General features: G+C 35.7%; 9 protein-coding genes and 1 non-coding gene across 11 annotated transcripts; 7 read left to right on the top strand and 3 right to left on the bottom strand.

The window, feature by feature from the left end:
- Nucleotides 1-1,374: 1,374 nt before the first annotated feature.
- Nucleotides 1,375-3,360, bottom strand: LOC148178581 (uncharacterized). The gene is made up of 2 exons (XM_088050885.1): nt 3,087-3,360; nt 1,375-3,039 (listed from the first exon to the last, which is right to left on the bottom strand). The coding sequence occupies exons 1-2, from the start codon at nt 3,116-3,118 to the stop codon at nt 1,488-1,490; spliced, it is 1,584 nt and encodes a 527-aa protein (XP_087907011.1). The 5' UTR covers nt 3,119-3,360; the 3' UTR covers nt 1,375-1,487.
- Nucleotides 3,361-3,378: 18 nt separating this feature from the next.
- On the top strand, nt 3,379-6,819 carry LeuRS-m (Leucyl-tRNA synthetase, mitochondrial). Its single transcript, XM_088050882.1, has 6 exons — nt 3,379-3,896; nt 3,951-4,166; nt 4,213-5,629; nt 5,688-5,879; nt 5,926-6,158; nt 6,205-6,819. The coding sequence occupies exons 1-6, from the start codon at nt 3,807-3,809 to the stop codon at nt 6,655-6,657; spliced, it is 2,601 nt and encodes an 866-aa protein (XP_087907008.1). The 5' UTR covers nt 3,379-3,806; the 3' UTR covers nt 6,658-6,819.
- Nucleotides 6,771-8,745, bottom strand: Tbh (Tyramine beta hydroxylase). The gene is made up of 5 exons (XM_088050883.1): nt 8,054-8,745; nt 7,808-8,005; nt 7,509-7,760; nt 7,272-7,454; nt 6,771-7,226 (listed from the first exon to the last, which is right to left on the bottom strand). The coding sequence occupies exons 1-5, from the start codon at nt 8,738-8,740 to the stop codon at nt 6,816-6,818; spliced, it is 1,731 nt and encodes a 576-aa protein (XP_087907009.1). The 5' UTR covers nt 8,741-8,745; the 3' UTR covers nt 6,771-6,815.
- Nucleotides 8,746-9,509: 764 nt separating this feature from the next.
- On the top strand, nt 9,510-9,582 carry TRNAR-CCU (transfer RNA arginine (anticodon CCU)). Its single transcript has one exon. It is a non-coding gene; the product is annotated as a tRNA-Arg (tRNA).
- A 168-nt stretch (nt 9,583-9,750) lies between these two features.
- LOC148178577 (casein kinase II subunit alpha-like) lies at nt 9,751-10,888 on the bottom strand. Its single transcript, XM_088029724.1, has 2 exons — nt 10,819-10,888; nt 9,751-10,765 (listed from the first exon to the last, which is right to left on the bottom strand). Exons 1-2 carry the CDS (start codon nt 10,869-10,871, stop codon nt 9,751-9,753), a joined length of 1,068 nt encoding a protein of 355 aa, XP_087885850.1. The 5' UTR covers nt 10,872-10,888.
- A 54-nt stretch (nt 10,889-10,942) lies between these two features.
- On the top strand, nt 10,943-12,461 carry LOC148178576 (splicing factor C9orf78). 2 transcript variants are annotated; one of them, XM_088029711.1, is made up of 4 exons: nt 10,943-11,297; nt 11,339-11,444; nt 11,501-12,002; nt 12,053-12,461. In XM_088029711.1, exons 1-4 carry the CDS (start codon nt 11,143-11,145, stop codon nt 12,202-12,204), a joined length of 915 nt encoding a protein of 304 aa, XP_087885837.1. In that variant the 5' UTR covers nt 10,943-11,142; the 3' UTR covers nt 12,205-12,461. The 2 variants fall into 2 exon arrangements, with proteins under 2 accessions (XP_087885837.1, XP_087885836.1); XM_088029710.1 differs by having other exon boundaries at nt 11,339-11,453.
- Nucleotides 12,462-12,612: 151 nt separating this feature from the next.
- Nucleotides 12,613-14,423, top strand: LOC148178575 (medium-chain specific acyl-CoA dehydrogenase, mitochondrial-like). The gene is made up of 6 exons (XM_088029829.1): nt 12,613-12,744; nt 12,815-12,912; nt 12,963-13,053; nt 13,100-13,368; nt 13,419-13,499; nt 13,546-14,423. Exons 2-6 carry the CDS (start codon nt 12,892-12,894, stop codon nt 14,347-14,349), a joined length of 1,266 nt encoding a protein of 421 aa, XP_087885955.1. The 5' UTR covers nt 12,613-12,744; nt 12,815-12,891; the 3' UTR covers nt 14,350-14,423.
- Nucleotides 14,424-14,446: 23 nt separating this feature from the next.
- On the top strand, nt 14,447-16,167 carry LOC148178574 (medium-chain specific acyl-CoA dehydrogenase, mitochondrial-like). The gene is made up of 6 exons (XM_088029830.1): nt 14,447-14,535; nt 14,595-14,679; nt 14,775-14,942; nt 15,010-15,110; nt 15,161-15,241; nt 15,293-16,167. Exons 1-6 carry the CDS (start codon nt 14,515-14,517, stop codon nt 16,085-16,087), a joined length of 1,251 nt encoding a protein of 416 aa, XP_087885956.1. The 5' UTR covers nt 14,447-14,514; the 3' UTR covers nt 16,088-16,167.
- Nucleotides 16,168-16,240: 73 nt separating this feature from the next.
- Nucleotides 16,241-17,921, top strand: LOC148178573 (medium-chain specific acyl-CoA dehydrogenase, mitochondrial-like). The gene is made up of 6 exons (XM_088029482.1): nt 16,241-16,351; nt 16,415-16,496; nt 16,596-16,763; nt 16,814-16,914; nt 16,963-17,043; nt 17,087-17,921. The coding sequence occupies exons 1-6, from the start codon at nt 16,331-16,333 to the stop codon at nt 17,879-17,881; spliced, it is 1,248 nt and encodes a 415-aa protein (XP_087885608.1). The 5' UTR covers nt 16,241-16,330; the 3' UTR covers nt 17,882-17,921.
- Nucleotides 17,922-18,052: 131 nt separating this feature from the next.
- Nucleotides 18,053-18,945, top strand: LOC148178572 (uncharacterized). The gene is made up of 5 exons (XM_088029435.1): nt 18,053-18,135; nt 18,210-18,338; nt 18,447-18,548; nt 18,595-18,656; nt 18,706-18,945. The coding sequence occupies exons 1-5, from the start codon at nt 18,053-18,055 to the stop codon at nt 18,801-18,803; spliced, it is 474 nt and encodes a 157-aa protein (XP_087885561.1). The 3' UTR covers nt 18,804-18,945.
- Nucleotides 18,946-25,998: the final 7,053 nt, after the last annotated feature.

Here is a 25,998-nt window from a genome sequence, read left to right as displayed (position 1 = left end):
GAAACTCTCTATAAATGTGATAAATTTAGCGTTCTACTGTGTTGAGTGGTTGCTAAAAGTTTTGCCACCGCTTTATAACTATCGAAGATTAACACGTCTTCAAAATTCCAAATTTGCATAACGTTTGGAAGTCCATTTGATCAAGTCGGAATTACATGTTAAACTTATCCAAAATTCAATTTTCTAATCTAAATTACAACTTATTGTTTTCGATATTAACTTGACTATTTTGAGTTAGGTAGGTACAATTAAATTTTTCTGAAATAAATTAGACTAATCTGAATTACAATTGACGATTTCTGAAATCAAAGTGATTAATCTGAATTAGGTACACTTTACGCTTTCTGAAATACACTTAGAAAAGGTATGAAAATATGAAAACACTGCTTGTTAATGGAATCTATTTTCAAATAAAATTAAAAAAATTGGCCAATAAATTGCAGAGGGTTTTAATTAAACAAGGGCACAAACAAACGACGCCGACGCTTTCAACGTGAAAAAGCTTGTCAAACGATTTTTTATTATTATTTGTAATAACTTATCCTTTATTGTATCTTGCAGGACATTGGAAACTTTAGCAGCATTATGAAAAGTTTTAGCACTGGATATCTCTCTATGTTGTTTTTTTTATACCTCTGTAAAGCTTATTTCTATAGTTCCAGTATATGCATTTCTCAGTATGTCCTTTAGAACAGTTTAATCAATTCCTTCATAAATAAAAAAAAAATTTAAATTCTGCCTTTGTGTGGTTCTTACAACTTCTTAAAAACACTTTTATTTTTATAAACTGGATTAAAGTGGATTATTAAACTAAATTTTCCATATTTTGCTTTGTGAAAATTTTGAGATTTTTATAAAAATTTGTCGTACCTAAGCAAAAATTATACAATAGACAGAATTAACTAAACTTTTTGAACCAAAATCTATAAAAAAAACACTCGGAGATCAAAAATGATAAACTTTGAAAATTTGTAAATTTGGTACGTTAGGTACCTACAAATCTAACAAGAAAAATTTGCTTATGCAAAACCTTTTATCTCACTCCCTCAATTTACAGTTACCCCAAAAATATTGTATTTGTGAATGTTTTTTATAGTCAAAAAGTAATTTCCTACTTGGTTCAAACGTGTTTCTTTCATCTTAGGAGGATTTATTTATTGCAGTGCCACAATCTAGAATAATAAAGCAACTGTAAAAAATACTCAAAATTTTATGTAACTCATAACTAATTATTGGTATGTAATTGATTAGCATCAATTAACTCAATCGACACCAAAGTTTTTTAAATATACAAGTAGGCAACCAAACATTCACTGAAGAGAGGCTTGGCAAAGCATAATTTCCTTCGACACGAAACCATTTAAAACCAATAGATTTACTTTTATAAATCATTTATTTATACTATTCAAAAATGAGACATTAAAAATAACAAAACTAACAAAACTAATCAATACATTGAAAATGCCCAAACAAAGCTAAATCACTCCTTAATTAACTTTCTTCAAGTGAATCTTAAAAAACATTAATTCGTCCTCAGAAATAAATTTTTGCATCATTTCTTCAGTCAAATCAATAGACCTCTTCCAAATATCACCATCCAAAGCATGACATTCCTTTCCAAAAATAATCTTCTCAGAACATTCAGTTGAGCAAACAATCTCCAATTCATACGCATAATTGCTCTCAGTAACTCCAAACTGTTGCAAAGAAAACTTCATCTCCCCTTCAAATCCACTATAAAAAACAACTAATCGAAAAATATCATTTCCAAAACAAATCGCGTAATATTTCCAAGTCACTTCGCGGTCTCCTAAATCCAAAATATGAGCATCTCCCGCTACGATCAAGCTATCGTGATGTTTCTCATTTAGGTGTTTAAACATGTTCGTGACAGCCCCCATAGAACAATCCAAGAAACAATGAGTTCCTGAAAAGCTGCAGTCCAATTCATGCTCTCGAATCCTATCGCTGGAACACGCTACAGAACATCCTGCTTCTTTATACATGCAAGGGTAGTTGATGGAAGACGTCAGTTTTTCCAGGGTGTAATTACGGCCGTTCTGGAAAGGGTGACGACAAGTGGGACACTCATCCATTTGGTCTTTGCAGCGTTGACAGAAGCTGTGACCAGTACTGCAAATTCGAATCGGAGGCATCATGTAGCATTTACAAACAGGACATTCTAGTTCTCTTATGAAGTTTTCATCAAAAGCAGTGTCTTGAAGAGGATACAACCCTTTGTCTCCGTAGCTAATCTCACGTTTTGATTTTTTAATTATACCAAAGCGCCCCATTACCGTTGTGGGGTTTTTCAGCAACCCTTTTATTACTCCTAGCTCCAAAACTAACATCTTATCGGGATTGTTTAGATTCTCTTCAAAACCAACAGCATCTTCAAGTCTGCTTCGCCGTAAAATCACAGAGTTCTTGCGGTTTTCGTCGTAGAGCTCCAACTGGTATCTATAAGCGTCGCAATCGGTGCTGGTACCATTGACCATGACCAAACAAGAGATTTTCTCTGGTGGTTCAAACTTTATAATCACCACCATGAGCTGCTTCAGAATTCTGGTCAAATGAATAGTGTTGGAAGATATTTCAGCAAAATTCAACTCAGGCAATTTCTTAACCAACTCAGTGTGGCAACTTTCCAGGTGCTCATTCAATCCAGGTCCGGATCCAGTCCATTTGCACTTTTCAACGTCGAAAACATCGTCGTTGATAAAAGGACAATTGAGTTTCTTGTAAAGACAAGTGTTTTCATGGTCTTCGACTTCGCCCCATTTCAATTGGGCCCGGCAACCGTAGGATACGTTTGAACATGGAAAAATCATCCACTGGGCCAGAGTTTCATATAAAGTTTGACGCGTCCACTTTGAATCTTCTGCTTTGTTAACGAATTTACAACGACCGCAAATTGACTCGAATTCGTGGTTGTAGATAGGAGCAACTGAGAGAAATTTTTCGCAGAAGAAGCATTTTAGTAGCTTTTGTGCAGAGTCGTTGCTAGAGAGATTGAGGGAGCTCCCCATTGTGGTTAGTCTGAAAAGCTAGTATTAGTAAAAGTTAAAAATGGAAAGGGCTAGTACTTGGTGGAGCTGCTTGCAGAGATTTTTTCCATTGCAGCCAAAACTCAAGTAATAACAAAGACGGAGCAAAAGTGTTAAAACTGACCTTCCCCAACAGCAGGTTAAAACTTAAACTAAAACGAAGGTATTTCTAAAAATAATACAACAGTCATTCACTGACACAGCAGTCCTTAATTTGAGGGGACTTTGTCACAATTTGTTATTTTTTCACTTTTTCAGTGTAGTGACGGTTACAAGTTACAAAATTGACATAACCTCACTAACTTGCTTACTTGAACAGCTGCAAAATGTAAAAAGATTAAAAATGTTATCGTTTTATTACGATAAACTGCTTTACCTTTTTATCACACCGAGAACTTACAGGTTTTTATGTAATCTTGAATAAACGGTGGTCATCATAAAAATCACTCTTAATTATAATAGCATTTTACGAATTAACAAATAGTGTCATTCATGTTGACTGCATTTGTTCTATTTAAATTTTATAAAAGTTACAAAATTTTAACATTGGGATAAAACATAATAAAAACAGCACAAAAATGATGAAATAGTTTGTGGTCGTGTCTTGGCGCCAATTTTTCGAATATGAATTTCCAGATTCCAGCAATAACGTACACGTAATTTGATAGAGCACGTGATTTGAGATTTCACATTTTTTAAACCTTTCGGTGTCTAACCTCACTTTTATCTGTCAAATGTAAACATTTTCCATGAAAAAATATGATTTATTCAATAAAACCACTTGACAAACTTTTTAGATTACCAGTATTATGTTTAACTCGGCGTTTTGTATCAGGTCTTAATTTGTGGGTAAGCAAATTTCGTTTCTTGTGTTTTGAGGTTAACTTTCCTTTTTTACTCCAGAACGAGGAACTCACACCGACTATCAAACACAAAATTGAAATTTATTGGAAAGATAAGCTACCTTTTGAAAAATATAACGAAAATGATAATTCACGTGAAAAATATTATGTTCTATCAATGTTTCCATATCCATCTGGGGCTCTGCACATGGGACACGTTAGAGTGTACACCATTAGCGACGTTATTGCTTGTTTTCAAAGAATGAATGGCAAAAATGTGATTTACTGTCATTTTTATGTAGAAATTTCAATGTTTTTTGTAGGTAATGCACCCTTTGGGTTGGGACGCTTTTGGTCTTCCAGCTGAAAATGCAGCTATTGAAAGACAAATTCCTCCAGATACATGGACGCGGAGTAACATTGCTCAAATGAAAAAGCAGTTTCAACAGCTAGGATGCACTTTTGAATGGGAAAGAGAACTTGCTACTTGTAACCCATCTTATTACAAATGGACCCAGCATTTATTTCTCAAATTATATGAAGCTGGTTTGGTCTATCAAAAAAGAGCCATCGTGAATTGGGACCCTGTAGATCAGACTGTATTAGCTGACGAACAAGTTGATGAAAACGGGTGTTCTTGGCGCTCAGGGGCCAAAGTAGAAAAGAAACCTTTAAAACAATGGTTTATAAGAACCACGAAATTCGCGAAGGATTTGTTAGAAGGGTTAGATGACCCTATTTTACAAGACTGGAGGGATGTAATCAAACTCCAAAAGCACTGGATTGGGGAGTGCAATGGGGTAAACTTTGATTTTAAAATCTCTGGACAAGACGAGTGTGTCACACTTTGGACACAGCATCCCGAACTTCTTAATTCTGCAAAATTTGTAGCGATAAATTCACATCACATTCTTAATCAAAACTCGGTGTTTCACGAGGGGACCAAAAAATTAGACTTGGAAGTTCTTCATCCTCTAACAGGGGCAAAACTTCCCGTATTTATCACAAGCGAAATTGAATTTGTTCCCCAAACCGACTCTTTTCTGGGAATCCCAACAATCTGCCCTCAGTCAGCACAATTCGCTGATAAGCACTGCATTCCTTACGATAAATCCATCGAACTAAGCGACACGGAGCGACTTGCCAGACGGAATCAAATTTGCCGCCAAGCACAAGAATTGAAAGTAGGTGGATACTGGTCAAGCGCGAAGCTCAAGGATTGGTTGATATCGCGTCAAAGATTCTGGGGAACCCCAATTCCGATCGTTTATTGCGACAGTTGCGGAGTTCAACCAATAAGAGACCTTCCTGTGGAGTTACCTCAACTGACTCAACTGACAAAACGGGGCGGGTCTTTGCTAGAGAGTTCGTCTGATTGGGTGAATTGTCAGTGCCCTAAATGCAACCAAAGCGCGCGCCGAGAAACTGACACCATGGACACTTTTGTTGATAGTTCTTGGTACTATCTTAGATACTTTGATCCAAAGGACGATAAACAGATTTTTGATGTGAATAAAGCCAGAAGGGGGATGCCTGTAGACTTGTATATAGGTGGGAAAGAACATGCAGTTCTTCATTTGTATTATGCGCGCTTCATGTGTCATTTTCTCTACTCGCAAGGACTCGTTCCAGAAAAGGAGCCATTCAAGAGATTATTAGTTCAAGGAATGGTGATGGGAAGGAGCTATCGAGTCAAAGGAACTGGGCGATATGTCCAAGAAAATGACATAGAGGTGGTAGGTGCGTTTTGTGTTATTTATTTAAAATTTTACAACATGAAAAAACATTTTGTTTAAAGACAAGAAAAAGAATAAAGCGGTACTTAAAGACACAAAGGAACAAGTAGTTATGTCTTGGGAAAAGATGAGCAAATCGAAGCACAACGGTGTAGACCCTGCTGACATGTTCGAGGAGTACGGCAGCGATACCACCAGACTTTTGATACTAGCAGACGTGGCTCCAACTTCTCATCGTAATTGGAACCAAAACAGTAAGTATGACTTATCGACTTATTTTAAACTAAATTACGAAATTAGCTTTTCCTGGAATTCTAAACTGGCAAAAGCGGCTCTGGCTAACAGTTCGAGATTTTATTAAACATCGAAGTAATCCGCCTCCTTCAATATCTGAGGCTGAGTTGAAAACCCACGATGACTACATGTTCGATTCGCGCAATTTCTACATTAAAGGAGCTACTTTTAACTACTGCCAGTCTCAACAGCATAGTGTTGCGATTTCGAAGCAACAGGGTCTCACTAACAGCCTAAGGGTGAGGGTGATTGTTGGAGTTGTCGTTATTTTTTTACTGTTTTCAGAAAGTACCTCCTGCTGTCTTTGCTGAAAGTCTTCAGTTTGAGAGAGCTTTAGCGAGTCAGATTATTTTGTTGGCTCCAATGGCTCCACATTTCGCTGCAGAGCTTTGGAGCGGTTTTGTTTCGGCTCCTAAAAGGTTGAACTTATCCGGGGAAATCGACTGGGAGAAGAGCGTGGTGGAGCAAAAGTGGCCAACAATAGACACCAAGTATCAATTAGATTTAATCTGTAAAGTGAATGGTCAAGAGGTGTGTGTAGTGAAGTTACCAAAGAGTGAGTTGGAAAAGCTAAGTCAGGAGGACGCGACGGAAATTGCTTTGGAACAGAAAGAAGTAAAAGAGGAGCTCACATATAAAAGCATTTTATATACGAGGTTCACGAGACATCCTGACTACGATGGAGTGATCAATGTTACGACTTCAGCGGCACAGAAAGAAAAAAGTGCCGCAGCATAAAGAATAAATTGTTTTTTGTCAAACTTTGCTGAAGTTTGTATCTTGAAACTAGTAGGTGGATGAGAAAGAAGCCTTGGAGAGGCAACAGATTCGATAATTTAAATAAAACATGCAACCTGTAGTGTTATTTATTTTTTCTGAATAAAATTTTACAACATCTAACATGTTCTTGCGGGTGGGGGTAGGGGCGTCAGGATGGGAGTCAAAGGGGTATTTTCCCAATATCCCGGAAATCGGTCTCCACTTGACATGTTACACTGCATACTCAGCGGAGCTTCTTGATACACATCTTGTAAAAGCTGCACCCTCATCTTATTCCAACGAATAGCTTTGTAATTATCTGAAATTCCTTGATGAGTCGACGTGTTTTGCCCTTCCCATTCTTTCATGTAGTTGAAGTAAGTACTTAAAGCTTGATCACTGATGGCACTCTTGCACACCTCTAATTCCGTGGCCGGAAAGTAGTGAACGTAGTTTACACACATTTCATCGGTTATAGAGAAGCCTCCAAGGGTAATATTTCCTCTTTCTTCAGTATTATAGTAACACCGTGTGATTAGAGCATCACCCTGTAAAAAAATTAAGTCGCTGATGTCAGACTGTGATAAACTTACTGGTAGAATCTTCACTGGTCGTTTTAGTCTTCGAATTTCTTGGAAATGGGTGCTGTAATGATCATCTCTGTTAAGTTCCATTAGTTCAACACCGTCTCTGATGTGTCTTGTGTAGACTTTAACACCGGTGAGATGCGTATGTAACTGAGAACCAAAGATAGTGATGCCACCAGGTGGTAAACTCTATGGAGAAATGATTTTAATAAGTTTAATAAGTTTAACGATTTAAATACTTACCACCGCAGTACATTCACTAACGCAATAACCGCTCAATAGAAAAGCTTCTTGTCCTGGAGGAATTGCCATTTTATCGGTGTACTCTAATCCTAATTCGATAACTCCGGCGTCCATTTCTTTCAGTTGGGAAGAAACGTGGAATCTGATTCCAGAGCTGTCAATAATACCGGCTTTCAACTCAGGGTTGTTGTAGTGAACTTCTATCATAACGTAGGGGTTAAAGTCAGGACCTCCAAAGGGTAATCCGGCCTCCTAGAAACAATATTTGGAGAAAACAATTATCAATGATTTTTCTGCACCTTGGGGTATGTAAACGGCGGCGCCCCCATAGCCCACGCTGCAAGTACTCTCTTACAAACTTGCGTCTCTTTCGGTCTATCCTCAGCAAAGCAACTCCCAACATACAGCGGAATTTCTTCTTCTGCAGGTGCTTCACAATGAAACACTTCCATGTGATGCACCAACCCTTCACTTCTCTTAGGAATGTGTGCTTCATACTGAAACTTGTAGTGATAAACTCATGAAAACACTCTCTAAAAGTATACCCTGTAAACGTGGTGTTTGAGCCTAAAGTCGTCATCCAACTTTTTTACATAGCACCAATATGTCGTCTCTTCGTTTGGTACCTTTACTTTTTCTGCGAAGATGTCTAAATTTTTGACATGTCTTGGTAGATCTTCTTCGACGTTGGTGTTCTTTAACAATTGCACCCTCACCATCCCTTTGTCTTCTAATGGTGAACTAACATTCAAACCGATGGGTTTATACAAAGGTCCATGTCCACCGGCCCATATTACATGAGTTGTGCCTTCTTCAATAAGATAGTCCTCGAAGTCGCACGTGTCAAACTTTCTTCGAAATGTGAATTTCGTGGTTTTCTTAACTCTTTTTACTTTGAATCGGAGACAATCCTGCTGCTTGTCTAGGTGAACGATTCCTACAGTGTCGGCCCAAACATCTTCAAAGTGGAGTTTTTTCTTCATATCTTTCCACAGCATGCAGTAGTCTGCGGGGAAGTGTTGGCCGTGGTCCGAAAACCCGATAGCAAACCATTGGTACTTTACAGGGATGTGCACTTCGAAAGTTACAACTTTTTTGTGGTAATCCAAGACCCAGTTAAAGGATATAGATCCATCGCCGTTCAACGGAACATGAAAAATTTGTTCACGTTTAGTTTGCACAGAACTTTTCATACACACTGCAATAACCAGAATGGCAAGAGCCCGACACATCTTACCACACTAAGAGAAAAGTCTTTGAATTTTCCTCTTATAAGCGCCGAGGCGCTTGCGCTATTCCCATTTTCAAAAACTGATCGACTCATCGTTAATATTTTGTTAATTAATGCTCTCAAATTGAATTTAGGAAGCAATTTGTGGTGCTGATATTATTAAGTTAGATTGTTTCTGGCGGCGGTCTCTGCCAAATTATGCGTTTACTACTAGACCTCAATGATCGATAGAAATGACGAGAGAAAAAGAGATTTTGGACCAAAGGAATGCAATTTAGCCATCGTCACGCGATGGTCTTATCATTCAATACCAGAAGGAATTTGTGGAGTGGAATACATTTAAGTTCCGTGAATTCTTCTAGGTATAAATTGGATGCTTCATTATTATATCTCGGTGCTATTCATTAGATCTGGATTTTATTTGGAGCGGGGTTATAAACTTCAAGTTCATAAAACGGAAGGGAAGGAAAAACGACAACTAAGGTTTGGATCATTTTAATAAGTAATAAAAGTTAGATCAAGAATTGGTGTATTAACTTTATTGAAAGTTTTGCATTAGACTCACCTGGCAGGTCTTTCAGATGACAACATTTTTGCTACTAAAAAAGAGTTATGTAAATTTAAAAAGTTGTGGTTTTTAAATATGCATATTTAATAGTTGTTAAATCATAATTCAAATTGTAAGTATAAGAATAAAATAAACAAATCACATTTATACATTATTCAAATTGTTCAGATTTATTTATAACCGCACACACTCTATACTTATCGCCCCTGTGGCCTAATGGATAAGGCATCGGCCTCCTAAGCCGGGGACTGTGGGTTCGAGTCCCACCAGGGGTACTCGTACTTTTTTTGTCTTTCTTATCTCAAAATAATATTATTATCTGTATAACAATTGTTAAATACAATACTTTCAATTATTATTAATAACTTTAATAAATACACAACCAAAAGCGACAAAATATATTCTTTAACCCATAAAATTTAAACTTGAACTCTTTTCCTTTCTCAATACACCGTTACAGAATTATTTGAAGTTTTAATTGGTACGAAATATTTGTGCCCCATCGCTTCCTGGGCTGTACACCTCTCTAAATGATCATAACACAACAAAGAATCCAAAAAATCAAAAGCGTTATGATTCACCAAATGTTCGTTCTCAGTATTTACGAATCTTTGCCAAGGCTTCTTTGAATGTATCCCTAAAGTTTCCTGCAAACTACTCTCCAAAGCAATGTTATACTTGTTCAAATAACTGTAAAATTTCGTGGTTCCTAAGACCTTTACAATGCAATACAATTGGTTCCTGTTGTCAAATCCTTGGAAAAAAGGTTCTCTTCGGAAAATCATGGCAGCAAACACGCACCCTAAAGACCACAGATCAAGAGAATAGTCATAATAACCATAATCAACAAGTAGTTCGGGCCCCTTGTAGTGTCTCGAGGCAACTCTCACGTTGTAACGCTCTCCAGGTTTGTAGAACTCGGCCAGGCCGAAATCAATAAGTCTAATTTTACGGTTCTTTCGATCGATGATGATGTTATGGGGCTTAACGTCCCGATGCATAATTCCACGGCTATGACAATAATCTAGAGCTTTAAGTATTTCATAGATGTAGAACCTAATATCAGAATCGTTTAATTTCAAGTAAACTTCCTTAAAGTCTTCATTGTTGGAAGTAGCTTCGAAAATAAGAGCATGAAGACCAATATTAGGGACCGAAACTACCGCATTCAAATTTATAATGTTGGCTCCACCTTTCAAGTGTTCTAAAATTTTTATTTCTCTCTTGATTTTTGGCTTTTTGATAGGTTTCAACATTTTCACCACCACAGTCTCGTTTTTTTCGTCTTGAACCCCTTCGAAAACTAAACTGTACTTTCCTTGTCCAATTTTTCGAACCAAACTGTAATGATTAATGTCGTCTGTCGGGGGGTTGTAGCTTTCATATTCAAAGTAGGAAGACGGTTTACTTGTAAAAACGTCGGAATAGACTCGCGATGTCGTTATTATAATATTATGACTGAAATTTAATGATCTTGAGTGTTGAGGGCTATATTTAGAACCAATACTCACGGAGTCTCCTCCAATTCCATTTCTGGAACGAATTTACTAGTTTTTCTTGACATTTGGAATTTGAACAGGAGAAGCGCCAACGAAGTTGCAACCTAGCTACGCAAAATGTTACTAGATTGTAGAGTTTGGTGACAATTCGGGCGTGTTGATTGGTGCAGATTTGGATGCGAATTGTCAAATTTTTTAACCTCTAAACGTCAATTGAAGTAATAATTTCAAAACAAACGCCGAGAATACGAAAATTTTCAATTAAAGTTCGGATTGAGAGGTGTTTAAGATCTGGTGAGGTTATAGGGCTACAAAGTGACATAACCTAACAAGACGATGGCAGCTTCATCAAACGAGTCCGTCATAAAACCAGAGTGTGACGATTCTTCTGAAGCAAAACCTTCTCTCTTTAAATCAAAAAAGCGCAAACAATTGCGGGTGCGAAAAGTCTCAAATAGCGACAACGAAGATGAAGGTCTTGAAGAGGTTAGGTGAGTATTCTTAGTGTTGTTGCTTCTAATAGTGAAAATAGCTCAAAATTGGAGGAAATGAAAGAACTACAGAATCTCCGCAAGCGGCCGAAGGGAATCAACGCTTTAGGACTTGCTCTTGGCACAAAAATTACCGCCGAAGATGAAGTAATTGCCGTAAGTACAAGAGCGTCTAATAACTACAATAAAACTCCATTTTGTAGAAGGATCCTTTCAAAATCAAAAGTGGAGGCATGGTCAACATGCAAGCTCTTAAAAGTGGCCAAGTTAAGCAAGTTGATGATGCGTACGACACCGGAATAGGAACTCAATTTTCAGTAGAAACCAACAAAAGGGATGAGGATGAAGAAATGATGAGGTTTATTGAAGAGGAGTTGTCTAAAAAGAAGCGGAAAATTGAGAGCGAGGGTTTGGGTGAAGACGAGAAAAATAAATCTTCTTATACAAGTCCAGAAGAGGCTGCTTTGAGGGCTGTCCCTGATCATTTGAGGGAGTCTTCAACTAAGAGGTCTGAAGAAATGTTGTCTAATCAGATGTTGAATGGGATACCTGAAGTTGATTTGGGGATTGAAGCGAAAATTAAGAATATTGAGGCGACAGAAGAGGCAAAGTTAAGATTACTGTGGGAGAAACAGAACAAGAAGGATGGACCGTCACCGTTTGTGCCGACGAATATGGCGGTGAATTTTGTTCAGCATAATCGATGTAAGTGTTATACAGACAGGAAAAGATGAGTAAATTTATTATTATTCCAGTTAATATCGAGCAGGGCGACATTCCAAGAAAAAAGGGTAAAGTTGATCCAGAGAAGGTGGAAGATGTAGTGGAAAAACCGAAAAAGAAAGATGAAAGGGCAACCGACGACTACCATTATGAGAAGTTTAAGAAACAATTTAGGAGATATTGATGTGTTTTTAAAAGGTTTTTGCATCTTTTAGGTCCGATTTTGCACCTACACTGAAATTCAAAGCTCTTTTTATTTTTTGTCTTTGTTTTCGTACAAACAGTTTAACACAATTTAATTTCGGTAATTCATAAGTACTTGAGAATAGTTATCCTGTCGGATGAACGATGATAAAATTGATTCTTATGGATGTAAATATTTATTTATACGTTTTAAATAATTGTAAATGATTGCATGTAAATAAATGCTTTTATTTTTGAGTTTTTTACTTCTTTTAATAAGACAAACAAGCAAGTATAAAAATCGACAGGTCAAATCTAAAAAAATAAGTTAAAAACACTGAAATTTGTTTCCAATTTATAGATTGATTCCCACATAGTTTAGGCAACCAGAAATGTTTTTTTACTGCGGCTCCAGGTCAACGTACCAACTTAAAACTGCGCTAGCATTTGATATAAAATTGACCTTTGCAGTTGAAAAGTTGCTGTTCATTCCTTAACTATTTAGATAAGATAGTTGATACTAGTTATTTATAGCAAACAGGTAACTCTAAACCCGCAATAAAATTCAAAGTACAAAGGTCATATTATTTTATCTTTGTTGTTACTTATAGCATTGCAGTATTTAACCAACTATCACACCGAGGAGTTTTTTTTCCTGACACGTTATAAGTTATAAGCAGCACTCAGAATGGCCTTCGCTGTCCAAAAAGTGGGTAATAAATTATGTTTAATGCAAAAACTAAATAAATATATTGATAGGTATTGAAAAATGTAAGTACTGGAGTTGTGCATCGCGCTTTTTCCGTGACAGCGACTAAAAAATCTGCCCATCCCAATGGTTTCAACTTTGGTATGTCTTCCAATGGCTTATTATTCGTTCTTATGATTCTTTTTAGAACTCAATGATACCCAGAAAGAAATACAAGCGGTGGCTCGTAAATTCGCTCGTGAGGAAATAGCCCCCGCTGCCGCCCACCACGACAAAACCGGCGAATACCCTGCCGAAATAATCAAGAAGGCCTGGGCTCTAGGATTTGTCAACCCCCACATTCCTGAGCACTGTGGTGGAATGGACCAAGGAGTTTTCGATGCGTGTCTTATTGGCGAAGAATTGGCTTGGGGTTGCAGTGGAATAGGCACCGCAATTGGCTCTTCATGTCTAGGGGTACAACTTTTTTACCCTCAGTAGTGCAGATAATTTATTGTAAATTCTAGCAAATGCCGGTTATTCTCGTGGGAACGAAAGAGCAACAAAAGAAATATCTGGGGCGTTTGATAGATGAGCCCCTAGTTGCTGTAAGAACTCCTTTTGTTTTATCTTTTTAAAAACAAACTTTTTTAGGCTTATGGAGTCACAGAACCTGGAACTGGCTCTGACGTTAGCGGCGTTAAAACTAAAGCCGAGAAAAAAGGTGACGAGTGGATCCTCAATGGTCAAAAAATGTGGATTACCAATGGAGGAGTAGCTAACTGGTACTTTGTTTTGGCACGTACCAACCCCGATCCTAAATGTCCACCTGGAAAAGCCTTCACTGGGTTCATCGTCGATAGAGACACACCCGGAGTAACTCCAGGTCGCAAGGAACAAAACATGGGGCAACGCGCTTCTGATACTCGCGGAATAACTTTTGAAGATGTTCGAGTCCCTAAAGAAAACGTCCTTCTGGGTGAAGGCGCTGGGTTCAAAATCGCTATGGGAGCGTTCGACAAAACGAGACCCCCGGTGGCGTGTGGAGCTACTGGAGTCGCTCAAAGGTGTCTCGATGAAGCCACCAAATACTCCCTGGAGCGTAAAACATTTGGGATCCCCATTGCTAATCACCAAGCTATTGCTTTCATTCTTGCTGACATGGCTATCGGTATTGAAACTTCTAGACTTGCGTGGATGAGGGCAGCATGGGAAGCCGACAATGGTATTAGAAACTCCTATTCCGCTTCTATTGCCAAATCACATGCTGGAGATGTTGCGAATAAGTGTGCTTCAGACGCCGTTCAAGTTTTCGGCGGTGCGGGATTTAACAGCGAGTACCCCGTTGAGAAACTGATGAGAGATGCGAAGATCTACCAGATTTACGAAGGTACCACCCAGATCCAGAAGTTGGTTATTTCAAGAAGTGTTATCGATTCTTCTAAAAGTGTCGCCTAATTGTTAATAAAAGCCTTTTATGTTGTTTACAAGTATTTTTTGATCTTTGAGCAGAATAAAAAAATCACTAGTCATTCCAGGTATTATCTAATCTTGAGTTGTAATGTAAACATTGTCCAATGTTTGTTGTTTTTGTCTTGTTAACTCTCGAGTAAAGTGTAAGCAATGGCGGCTCTCATTCCAAAAGTATGTTAGGTACCACTTTCTATATAGTGCCGCGATAAATGCAATATGTAATTTATTAGGTGATTAGTGCAGCCACCAACAATGCAGGAAGACGTGCATTTTCCGTATCATTGGTACAAAATCATGCAAATGGGTACCATTTTGGTAAGTACGATGGTGGTACCAATATTTGAGGTTAAGAACTCTTTTATAAAGTAACAAATCGCCACAATAATAACTAAAAACATTTTTTATTTTAGAACTGAGTGACACTCAGAGCGAGTTTCAAGCCTTAGCTCGAAAATTTGCGCGAGAAGAAATAGTACCGGTGGCAGCCCATTTTGATAAAATTGGTGAATATCCTACGGAACTAGTTAAAAAAGCATGGTCATTGGGATTAAACAATTTGAGCATTCCAAAGCATGTCGGTACGACTCTGATATAAACTCTCTTATATATTTTGAATTTCATTCATTGAATTTCACCGATTTTAAGGTGGCTTAGAGGAGAGTCTCTTCAATTCATGTTTAATAGCCGAAGAGTTATCATGGGGCTGCTCGGGAATATCCTCAGCAATAACATCATCAGGTTTAGGGGTTCGTAATTATACCAAACGTTGTCACAACTCTGTTTATTGTTTTTGAAGCAAACTCCTGTGATTCTTGCTGGTACCAAAGAACAACAAAAGAAATTCTTAGGGCGGCTACTGGAAGAACCTCTGGTCACTGTACACCTTCTCCTCCTGCTTGTTTCTGATGATTTTAAACTTGCATTTTAGGCATACTGCGTTACTGAGCCCGGTACTGGCTCCGACGTCAACGGTGTTCAAACTCGAGCTGAAAAGAAAGGTGATGAGTACATTCTTAATGGTCAAAAGATGTGGATCACTAACGGTGGCGTAGCTAACTGGTACTTTGTTCTTGCACGCACTCATCCAGACCCTAAATGTCCTCCTAGCAAAGCCTTCACTGGTTTCATCGTTGAAAGAGACACTCCGGGTGTAGTCCCAGGCCGCAAAGAACAAAATATGGGACAACGCGCTTCTGACACGCGCGGGATTACCTTCGAAGACGTCAGAGTTCCTAAAGAAAACGTGCTTCTTGGCGAAGGCCAAGGTTTTAAAATAGCCATGGGGGCATTCGATAAAACTAGACCTCCAGTGGCTTGTAGCGCTACTGGAGTTGCTCAAAGATGTTTAGATGAAGCAACGAAATATTCTTTGGAAAGAAAAACCTTTGGAGTTCCGATTGCTCACCACCAAGCCATTGCGTTTATATTAGCAGACATGGCTATTGGGGTTGAGACTGCGAGGTTGTCTTGGATGAAGGCTGCATGGGAATCCGATAGAGGGATTAGAAATAGTTACACTGCTTCTATTGCAAAGTGTCATGCGTCGGAGGTCGCAAGTAAATGTGCTTCTGATGCGGTGCAGGTGTTTGGTGGAGCAGGGTTTAACAGCGAGTACCCGGTTGAGAAGTTGATGAGAGATGCGAAGATTTTTCAGATTTATGAAGGTACCACCCAGATTCAGAAAATTGTGATTTCGAGGAGCATTACAAGTGCGACAAAGTAACTTGTTTAAAAAAAATATGTCTGTTATTTTTTTTGTAAGAAATGTTAATTGATGCTTAATAAATACTTATTAATTACGTATGCTCTTTGTCTTTTTTCTTGTCCATTGTGTATTTACAGGTCAAATTCCAGCAAAACAAAAACTGTGTTTTTATCTTATCGCTTCTTATTCAATTTTGTGTAATAAAATGTTAAAAAGTACTGTGGTTCTAGATTATTACATGTGCAACGTTGTGTTTTAAAAATGGCATTTTTTCTTTCAAAGGTGAGGGTCACTACTACTGTCTTCAAGGTTTTTTACAAACATTACTTTTATCACGTTAAACAGATTTCCCGACCTTCCTCAAATTTCGGGATAAAACGTCTTTTTTGCAGTGCTGGAATTAGCCATCAAAATGGATACAATTTTGGTAAGACCATTTTTTTCTAATTTTTTCAGTTGACACGCCAATCGTTATCAGCTTGTCGTTATCACAAGCTACTAATGCGCCAAATTTAAAATCTTTTAGACTTGAACGACACTCAAAAAGAGATTCAAGCGGTAGCACGGAAATTCACTAGAGAAGAAGTGGTCCCTGTAGCAGGTGAATATGACAAAACCGGTGAATACCCCAAAAAACTCATTAAGAAGGCTTGGGAGTTGGGTCTGACCAATGGACACATTCCGGAATTTCTAGGTATAGACATTTGGTTAATTTCCACCGGTTTTTGTTACTCCTATTTGCAGGCGGCCTTCAGCAAAGCTGCTTTAACATCTGTTTGATTGGTGAAGAAATTGCGTATGGTTGTACTGGGATTTTCACAGCTGTGGATTCGACAAATCTTGGTGTAAGTTGTTTGGAGTTTATAACAGCAGTGATTTGATTGTGGTTGTAGCAACTTCCGGTGGTCATTGCTGGTAACAAAGAGCAGCAGAAAAAGTACCTAGGGCGTCTTCTTGAGGAGCCTCTTGTTGCTGTAAGTTAACAATGATTTGACTTTGGTTCTTACGGAGTTTTAGGCGTATGGAGTAACAGAACCTGGGGCTGGGTCCGATGTCGCTGGTATCAAAACCAGAGCTGAGAAAAAAGGCGACGAATGGATCCTCAATGGTCAAAAAATGTGGATTACCAATGGAGGAGTAGCCAACTGGTATTTTGTCCTTGCAAGAACAAACCCTGATCCTAAATGTCCTCCAGGAAAAGCCTTCACTGGCTTTATCGTCGAACGCGACTTCCCAGGAGTCACTCCAGGGCGCAAAGAACTCAACATGGGTCAAAGAGCCTCCGATACCCGCGGAATAACGTTTGAGGATGTTCGAATTCCTAAAGAAAACGTGCTTTTAGGCGAAGGCGCTGGTTTTAAGATCGCCATGGGTACTTTTGATAAGTCGCGACCTTCAGTAGCTTGTGGGGCTACTGGTTTAGCTCAACGATGTCTTGAAGAAGCTACTAAATATTCTCAAGAACGCAAAACTTTTGGTGTCCCTATCGCTCATCACCAAGCTATTGCTTTTATATTGGCAGACATGGCTGTGGGTGTTGAAAGCGCACGTTTGGCGTGGATGAAAGCAGCATGGGAAGCAGATAATGGGATAAGAAACTCGTACTCTGCTTCTATCGCTAAGTTGTTGGCCAGCGATGTTGCTAACAAAAATGCTTCAGATGCGGTGCAAGTTTTTGGGGGTGCTGGCTTTAACAGCGAGTATCCAGTCGAAAAATTAATGAGGGACGCGAAAATTTTTCAGATTTATGAGGGAACGTCACAGATACAGAAGATTGTTATTTCGAGGAATCTGTTAAGTGCCTCCAAATAAAATGTTACACATTTTTTATTAAAGGCTGTGAAATTATAAACTTTGTTTTAAAAGTCTGAACTCGTATCAAAAAAGTATTTTAGGGATAAATGTCTCCTTCCTTATGTTTTCCTTTACAAATAGAACAGATAACAATTTCATATCGTGGTTAGCCGTCGAGAAATTGCAGACATGAAATCTTACGACTGTAATAAGGAAAAGCATCCAGGTAAGTTCCAGTATTATTGCGTAATAAAACATTTGAATTTGCCCGAGTTAGTGCAGCTATAAACTCAAACTGTTGGCGACACTTATAAATCCTTTTCCTGAACAACTTTGTGTATAAAAGTCGTTTTTCGGGAAAAAAAATGACTCAGTATCAATGTCGGGGTGGTAGTAAACCCCATCGTAATTTATCGATTGAAAACATGACGGAAAATTCGATTTATGGCAATAGTCAGCAGAATTCCAACGACAAGTCATAAATCTTACTTCTGTAAAACAATGACGAACTGTCGAAAAGGCCATAAATCATTAATGAAAAAAACTGAACGTTTATCGTCGGATTACCCCATTTTGTTTCAAGCGACCAACCAACAAACACGACAAAAATTTTAAAAATGAAAGCTTGGTGCTTAGTGCTCGCTGCGCTCGCTTTCTTGGCCTTTCTTGAAGCCGCCGACCTCGAGTATGTGGTGTTTTAACAAAATCGTTAATTAAATATTTTTTTTCAGGCATGCACGTAAGTCGCAAGCTGTCAAAGTGTACAAAATTTTAGCGTCCATACCCAGCGAACGTAAGTTAAAATAATATCTTTGATAGTATTAACAAAAAATCTATTTTAGAGAGGCATGATTTCTTAAGATATCATTTGCAAAAAGGACATGACCTGACACAAAAAGAACATAATGAGAAGTATCCAGCGGTAATTCCACTTTATTAATTTACAGTTATAATAATAATGTAAAATTTTAGTTCGACGTTGAAATAACAGAAAGTGAATCGAAACTTCTATATAACTATTATTCCCAATATGCATTGGTGGAGGATGCTGATGTGGTTAAAGAAGTGATGACTATCATTTGTTGGGGCAGTAAATGCATTGATTTTTCGGATCCAGGCGTTCATCCGAACTAATAGCTTTAACACGCAACCATAGGATATTTTAAATGTGAAAATATAAAAAATTCTTTGATGATAAAATGTTCAATAAAAACTGTTTTTTTTTGTCAATGTTATTTTATTTGCTTTTCAGTCTTTGGAGTGTAAGATTGGTTGCCTAGCTGTTAACACACTACAATGAAATAAACCATGTTTTTCTAAATTTGAAATTAATTAAGAGAAATTAGTGATTATTTTGCATGAAATAATTTATTATCGGTCAATTATGATTTGTGAACAAAGTAATGTTTAATTAGATTCATTGATTGCTGATTAGCATAATGAAGCTTTTGTTGAACCCTCCCTTTATTTGGACCTGTTATCTTTTGAAGTCCTATTAATTTTATCTGTAGTAATCCGTTCTGGCGACTGTTCTATGAAGATTATTGTTCGTTAAACTCTCTTTTGATAATTTTAATTGGTGGCGTGGATTGGCAATAAATCCTGTTTTATTTTCGAGCTTCACAGTGTCAATATTGCATAAATATAATCAGTTTATCGTGGTCGTAAAGGAACACGACTGTGAAATCTGATTGCATTGCCCTTTTTACTTGTTGTTTCACTGATATTGGGAATTAAGTTAAACGAGTGTTATCGTTAATCCATCGTAGAACAAAGTTATCAGTTCTTTTAAGCAAATAAACAAGAAAACGCACTTCGATATTTCCAGTTTTGAATTTTTACCGTGTCTCAGAAATTTCATTCTTGTTTCTAAGTAGGGATTAGTTATGGATTGAGATTATTTTGATTGATATTTCGTATTGGATATATAAGAAAGATGTTCATTTTGATGACAAATAGCGAATCATGGCACGGGTGGTATTATCGTTGATTGTGCTTCTTTTCAGTTTGGTTGTAATTTGGGCGTGCACCCCTGAAGGTAACATAAAGGATAGTGACATTTAGAAAAACTGACGGTGTTTTAGATGCAGCCATATCTGAAGAAACCGCGGTGACTAATAGCTCTGAAGAAGTAAGAAAAACAAATGATTTCTATTCTCTGATTTTCTTTTCTAGATTCGATACTCTGCTCAGATGTATTACCAGTTGTTGCTTTACATCAAGGAAAATAATCTTCTGTCTTTAGATGATTGCCCTCGTTGTAGATGTTTCTCTGACGGAACCTGCATTGATATTTGTGATTCTGGCGTATGGCCTTAAGTTGTATCTTTTATATTTTATTTTTGACAATAAAATGGGTGCGGGTGGAGTCCATCATTTGTATTAATTTAAAGAGTTTTACTTTTATCCGGGGGATTAAGTTTCTTTGAGTATTATTTCATGGTAAACATTTTATTATTCACGAGTCAGTATACGTTGATATTAAATTTTTGAATAAAATTGTGTACAAACAAAAAAGTCGAATTTATTTTGTAACTCACAAGTAAAATTCGGAATAAATTTCACTCAAAAATGATGCATCAATATATTGCGTTTATTTTATAATTTGATCACTAGAACGTCAGATGTAACAGTGTGGATTAAGCACCTGGGAATTCTTTACCAATCATGCTCCGTAAACATGTAAAAACTCTCATTTTATTAATCCTTTGACTTAGTAGCGCAGCGATCAATCATAACTGGCATTTTTGAGCTTATATTTCCACTGCAATGAATGACTCAGGGATTTAAAATATTTTTACTCGTATTCTTATTAGGGCCGTACGTCATTTTCACATAAATTCATGCATAAGTCATTGTCTTCGTTGAAATTGTAGGTTTGCGGGCACTGTTCCAACTTCAAGAAATTGTTCTGCTTAATGTAAAGTAGAAAAAAAAGTAGGTATGTACTAAAGTTCTTTAGACTGTGTAACCTGAAAAAATGGTAGAAACTGAAGTAACTTGGAGCTGAAAATAAACTCCAGAGATGCGGAGAATAAAGAGATTGCTCAGGCAACTGTCAACTAAAATCTGTTAGTTGCATCTTGAGAAATAATTTTAGTCGTTTTGGAATCTGTAATTTTTTGTATTCCAGTTCCTAGAATCTGTCAATTTTGAAATTGATGATTTTTCTCAAATATAAAGGCGTAAAATACATCAGTTTTTGGAAATCGTTATTTCAATACCACAAATGTTATCATTGTAATCAGAGAAAAAAGGTGTGAAGTTGAAACAATAATTTTATTTATTCATTAAAAAAATACAAGTTATGGTCAAGTTTTCTTTTTTATACGGAGTAAAATACAAAATAATATTACTACAGAATTAAAGTAACTATTATCTTAAAAATAATAATAGTAATTTTATTTATTCATTAAAAAAATACAAGTTATGGTCAAGTTTTCTTTTTTATACGGAGTAAAATACAAAATAATATTACTACAGAATTAAAGTAACTATTATCTTAAAAATACTTCTTTTAATTCATGAACTATAAATAGCCATTAGAAAACTCAATCTATTGGCGCTTATCAAGATATATCTGTTTAATATAGAATAATTATTTTGATATTTATGCTACAATGAAGATAAAAACAATCTTTAAATATAATGTCGTCATGTCGTAGGTATAAAATAGGTGATTAAAAAACTAATTTAGAGACGATCATATCGTAGCTAATCACATCAAGATATGACTTTATTAAAATAGTTAGTAGCAGTAACATACGTGATGGAAGATAAATTGCTTAATTTTAGACCACCAATGTAAAAAAACATGATTACTCTATATTCATGAGATCATAAGTAATTGGAGTAATTGGTTTAGATAGTGTCTATAATCGTTCCAATTTAATTATTCATATTACAATTATAAATAAGTCAGCCAAAGGGAACGATTTTATTAACATTATGTAGATTTCAGCGAAAATATATTTGAATATTTTATTTACTGTCGCATCTTTTTACAAGATTCAATTTTTGATCTGTGATTGATTATTATTTACCTTAACAGTTCTTAATCTAATCCTAATCTTTTTGACAGCTTAGATTAAACCTGAATTCATCTACGATTTTATAAATGTTCACAAGTATCTAACGTCAATCAGTTCCTAACAATTACAAAAATATCACCATGGAATTCAAAACACTAGTTATTTTTCTTTGTGTACTTTTAGTCTCAGTACAAGCTTTAGATTTGCAGAAAGTTGCAAATAATCCTTGTAGCAGTAGTGTAAGTGATTAGAAACAGTTTCATCAACCATAACTAGAAATTTACCAACAGGAAAGCCTCATTTATCAGCTGAAACAAATGGAATCCACGGATTGTCCTAGATGGCTTTGCATCTCAGGAAATTGGATCGATTGGTGTGATTCCGGCATTCATCCATAATTAATTTAATTTTACAATAGGTTACTTTTTTTTTAATTGAATTATTAAATTAGAAGCATTAAAGAGTTTCGACAAAATTGTGTGTTAGTTAATTGTTTTTTCTAGCCAATTTTGACGACCATTAAGTCACATCCTGTAAAATTACATAAATTTGCGGTTTTGGATATTTTCAATGGGGTTGTTTAATTTAGGTATTTTTTATACTAAATTTCACACTTTTATAATTGTGGTACTGTTTTTTGTTATGTTTATTTTTTAAATCAACAGAAATTTCTAAAAAGTATAAACAATTAATAATTAGAACAAGAATTTTACCATTAGGAGAATATAGGTTATCAATTTAATCAAATGAAGTAAAAGAAAATAGGTTGGATTTATGCTATATGCTTAAACTTTCCATAAGTCTTTCAAATTAATTCATTAACATAGAAATGTTTGAAAAAATAGTGCTATATTTGATGTTCATTGCTGACTAACAATTATTACACATGATTCAGTCAAACGGGGACAGTTTTGTTTATGCAGCACATTGCCGGAATAGTTAATTAGATTTACACTGTTGGTAATTTAATTTTAAATTGTTACCATTGGCAACTTTTAACAAACTTCAATTTCTCTTGACCTGTAATCGCTATTTATCCCATTTTGGTTCTTAATCTGCTCTTGATCAAGTTGACAGCCGAGATTAAATCTGAATTCATCCACAATTCTATAAATCAGTGCTCACAAGTACTAAACGTCAATTATTTTCTAACAACAATAAAAATATCACTATGGAATTCAAAGCACTAGTTCTTTTTCTTTGTATACTTTTCGCCTCAGTGCAAGCTTTAGATCTACAGAAAGTTGCTAATAGTCCTTGTAGTAGTAGTGTAAGTATAAAAATCGTGTTATCAATTATAACAAGAATTCCACCAACAGGAGAGTATCAGTGACCAGCTGAAAAAAATGAAGTCCTGGGAGTGCCCTAGATGGCTTTGTTTGGAAGGAGACTGGAAGGATTGGTGCGACTCGGGAATCCATCCATGATATTAAACGGTTTTAAATTTTATATTAAACTTATTTGTAATTGAGACTATTAAAATTGTGACTACATTATTTGGTTATTTACCAACAAAATGGTTTTTCCGATTTCTAGGAATTGAAAGTGTGTCGTGGAGATATCAACTTCCTACATGCTTTTACCAATAAAATGACTGTACGTCACATTTTTTCACAATTCATGATTAGACTCATAAATCTTTCAACTCCAATGAGGTCATGAATACGACTTTCCAGAGAAATGCTCGTCAATTTTTGTTTGCTCCTTTTCATTCTATGATCGTTCCATCTCCCATAAATCCAATTTCAGAAGAGATTCTGCATCAAAATAATTAAATAAACAATAGCGTTAAGAATTTAAACTAATTTCTAAAATCTGTCAACTGTAACAATTTACAAATTCAGACACATACATTTAAAATAATGAACGCAGTTGTTCTCAATCGATAAAAGGGTGTTAAGTGGGCGTTATGAGATCACGTACTTACTAAAGCTCTCTCAATTTTTTCTTTTCTTCCGTTTATCAGGTCGTAAATTTATTAGGATTAATTTTGGGACGTTTGTTTTGATTGCGTACTTATAAATATGATGGAGAAATGTTAGGAGTTAGTGTGTCAAAATGATGAACAAAAGTTTTATTGTGATTGTTGGGGTGATTGTTGCTGTGGGGGCGGCGGCATGGGGAAATGTGGATATCACAAAAGCCATGCTCAAAGTTCCGGAAGAAGGTTCGCTAATTTTGCTATAAAAAATATTTTTCACTTGTAGGAAATAAAATACATACTTCTAATTACATATTATTGACCAATTTTTGCATTATCAGTTGATGTTGGCCTAGGTCAATGATGAGAAAAAAAAAAACAAAAAATAAGACTAAAACTTTCCAATTTATTAGTGAAAAAAATTGTATATCCATCTCGGGTGAAAAGATCTAGACGGTCGAATTAAAATCATAATCTCTTCAACCTTGGTGGATATTAAACGCATTATTCCAAGGAAATACCTGAAAAATATATTTTTTTTTGATATCACAACATGTAAAAAATATGATAACATTAGATAAAATTAATAAACAAAACTAGAAATACTTTTTAGCTTAGTTCTTGTTTTTTTTCTAGGATAAAAAAATGGCCATTAGTCATTGTCATTAGAGAAACAGAGTGCAACGTTTTACCGCTTTATTGCCACAAAAGAACGAATAAAACAAAAAAAAATCTAAAAAGGGTTTGCGGGCACGAAACTTCTGTTAGTAATAATTATTTTGTATTTCATTGGTGTTCGATGTGTTCGATTTAGGAATTTTATTTGATTCAAAGTGTCTAATTTCATATAAAAAAATAGCAAAGGGATACCTATACAACGACTATTTTAACAAATAAACTATATGATAAAATAAAAAACGTTTAAAATTTTTAACTTTATTCCAAATTTGCTTTGCTATTTTTGAAGAAACGTGAAAATTTGCTGTTACGCGAGTGTATAATTGTCAATGAATTTGAGCAAAGATTAGAGACTCTTTGAATTCAATTTTGGTTTCTTTATTTTTTGGGTAATTTTTGCCATTACGACATTGAAGATAGAAATATATGTAATTATTGTCAGCAGATAAGAACACGAATTAACAATTATTATTCTATTGTTATTATTAGTCTGTTCATCTCATAAATATTTTTGACAAATTTTAAACTTGCATTTAACAATTGACTTCTTATAAATATTTAACTACTGATACATAAAAATTTATTATACAGAGTGTTCCAGAATTCGTGACGCAGAGAATATACATAATATACATAATAACATAATACATAATTGTGGAATTTACTGTGTAGGGAAATTCCCAAAATATTTAATCCAAACAGAACATGAAAATTGAATCGAATGTCTATTTTCTTATTAGATTGTGTTAAATTGCCAATTTTTTTGTATAAATTATCACAGAGAATTTTTTAGTGTAGTCGAGAAGCGTTTTGACCAATTATTTTCACCAGAACAGCGACAATTACTTTGTAATTTGCATCAGTAGATGATTTTTTTAAAACACAAATTAACTTAAAAAATTGCCAAAATTTACACTATGTTGATGCCGTTGGAAATATGTACTTCTGGTACTGTTGACACTTCTGGAACATACTTTTGGTACTTCTGGATTTCTAAAGTTCTCAACCATATCAAATTGTCAGTGAAATTTTTTCAAATCTTGTTGGCAATTTGACATGATCTTGAGAATTTACTGATAAAAATTAAAAAAATGTATTGTTTAGCTCAAAATTTTATTCATTCTTATTAAAAGTGGCTAAAATAGTAACACAACAATAAATTTTAAAATTTATCAAAATCTGAAGGTTTTATTGAACGTAAAGTTAACAGCTTTGTGTGATAGATATCGAACACTCTTTTTATTTATGGCTATTCAGTCAAAAATATAAAAAAAAAATTTAATTTTCAAAATTGCTCACATCAGAATCAATCAGTAAAGAAAGTGGTAGGAAAAGAAAAAACTACAAATTTTATAACGTAGAACTCATTGATGTTCATAAAAAGTTGTTTAAAATTTAAATGCTTTAAAAATCTTCGGAAGTAAAAGGGTAGACCAATTAAAGAAAAACTTACCTAAATAGTATTTTGAAAAACAAAGTTTATAAAACGAGTTTTTAAGCGATTT

Source organism: Gnatocerus cornutus, chromosome 2 (assembly GCF_029298725.1).
Source record: "Gnatocerus cornutus isolate USDA-ARS CGAHR chromosome 2, icGnaCorn1.1, whole genome shotgun sequence".
Taxonomy (NCBI): Eukaryota; Metazoa; Arthropoda; class Insecta; order Coleoptera; family Tenebrionidae; genus Gnatocerus; species Gnatocerus cornutus.
The sequence above is the reverse complement of the archived record's forward strand: the minus strand, read 5'-3'. Positions and strand labels throughout refer to the sequence as shown.

Coding starts and splice junctions, on each gene's coding strand:
- LOC148178581 (XM_088050885.1), bottom strand. CDS start 3,118: ATGGAAAAAATCTCTGCAAGCAGCTCCACCAA. Junction 3,040..3,086: donor TCTGCAAGCAGCTCCACCAA/GTACTAGCCCTT, acceptor CTAGCTTTTCAG/ACTAACCACAATGGGGAGCT.
- LeuRS-m (XM_088050882.1), top strand. CDS start 3,807: ATGATTTATTCAATAAAACCACTTGACAAACTTTTTAGATTACCAGTA. Junction 5,630..5,687: donor AAATGACATAGAGGTGGTAG/GTGCGTTTTGTG, acceptor TTTTGTTTAAAG/ACAAGAAAAAGAATAAAGCG. Junction 5,880..5,925: donor TCGTAATTGGAACCAAAACA/GTAAGTATGACT, acceptor TTACGAAATTAG/CTTTTCCTGGAATTCTAAAC.
- Tbh (XM_088050883.1), bottom strand. CDS start 8,740: ATGTGTCGGGCTCTTGCCATTCTGGTTATTGCAGTGTGTATGAAAAGT. Junction 8,006..8,053: donor TCAAACACCACGTTTACAGG/GTATACTTTTAG, acceptor TACAAGTTTCAG/TATGAAGCACACATTCCTAA. Junction 7,227..7,271: donor GACCAGTGAAGATTCTACCA/GTAAGTTTATCA, acceptor ATTTTTTTACAG/GGTGATGCTCTAATCACACG.
- LOC148178577 (XM_088029724.1), bottom strand. CDS start 10,871: ATGTCAAGAAAAACTAGTAAATTCGTTCCAGAAATGGAATTGGAGGAG. Junction 10,766..10,818: donor ATGGAATTGGAGGAGACTCC/GTGAGTATTGGT, acceptor ATTAAATTTCAG/TCATAATATTATAATAACGA.
- LOC148178576 (XM_088029710.1), top strand. CDS start 11,143: ATGGCAGCTTCATCAAACGAGTCCGTCATAAAACCAGAGTGTGACGAT. Junction 11,298..11,338: donor GAAGGTCTTGAAGAGGTTAG/GTGAGTATTCTT, acceptor TAGTGAAAATAG/CTCAAAATTGGAGGAAATGA. Junction 12,003..12,052: donor TTTTGTTCAGCATAATCGAT/GTAAGTGTTATA, acceptor TTATTATTCCAG/TTAATATCGAGCAGGGCGAC.
- LOC148178575 (XM_088029829.1), top strand. CDS start 12,892: ATGGCCTTCGCTGTCCAAAAA. Junction 13,054..13,099: donor TCCCAATGGTTTCAACTTTG/GTATGTCTTCCA, acceptor GATTCTTTTTAG/AACTCAATGATACCCAGAAA. Junction 13,500..13,545: donor TAGATGAGCCCCTAGTTGCT/GTAAGAACTCCT, acceptor AAACTTTTTTAG/GCTTATGGAGTCACAGAACC.
- LOC148178574 (XM_088029830.1), top strand. CDS start 14,515: ATGGCGGCTCTCATTCCAAAA. Junction 15,111..15,160: donor TAACATCATCAGGTTTAGGG/GTTCGTAATTAT, acceptor TTGTTTTTGAAG/CAAACTCCTGTGATTCTTGC. Junction 15,242..15,292: donor TGGAAGAACCTCTGGTCACT/GTACACCTTCTC, acceptor CTTGCATTTTAG/GCATACTGCGTTACTGAGCC.
- LOC148178573 (XM_088029482.1), top strand. CDS start 16,331: ATGGCATTTTTTCTTTCAAAG. Junction 16,352..16,414: donor TGGCATTTTTTCTTTCAAAG/GTGAGGGTCACT, acceptor CACGTTAAACAG/ATTTCCCGACCTTCCTCAAA. Junction 16,915..16,962: donor TGGATTCGACAAATCTTGGT/GTAAGTTGTTTG, acceptor TTGTGGTTGTAG/CAACTTCCGGTGGTCATTGC.
- LOC148178572 (XM_088029435.1), top strand. CDS start 18,053: ATGAAATCTTACGACTGTAATAAGGAAAAGCATCCAGGTAAGTTCCAG. Junction 18,136..18,209: donor AAACATTTGAATTTGCCCGA/GTTAGTGCAGCT, acceptor TGTGTATAAAAG/TCGTTTTTCGGGAAAAAAAA. Junction 18,339..18,446: donor CAGCAGAATTCCAACGACAA/GTCATAAATCTT, acceptor TTTTGTTTCAAG/CGACCAACCAACAAACACGA.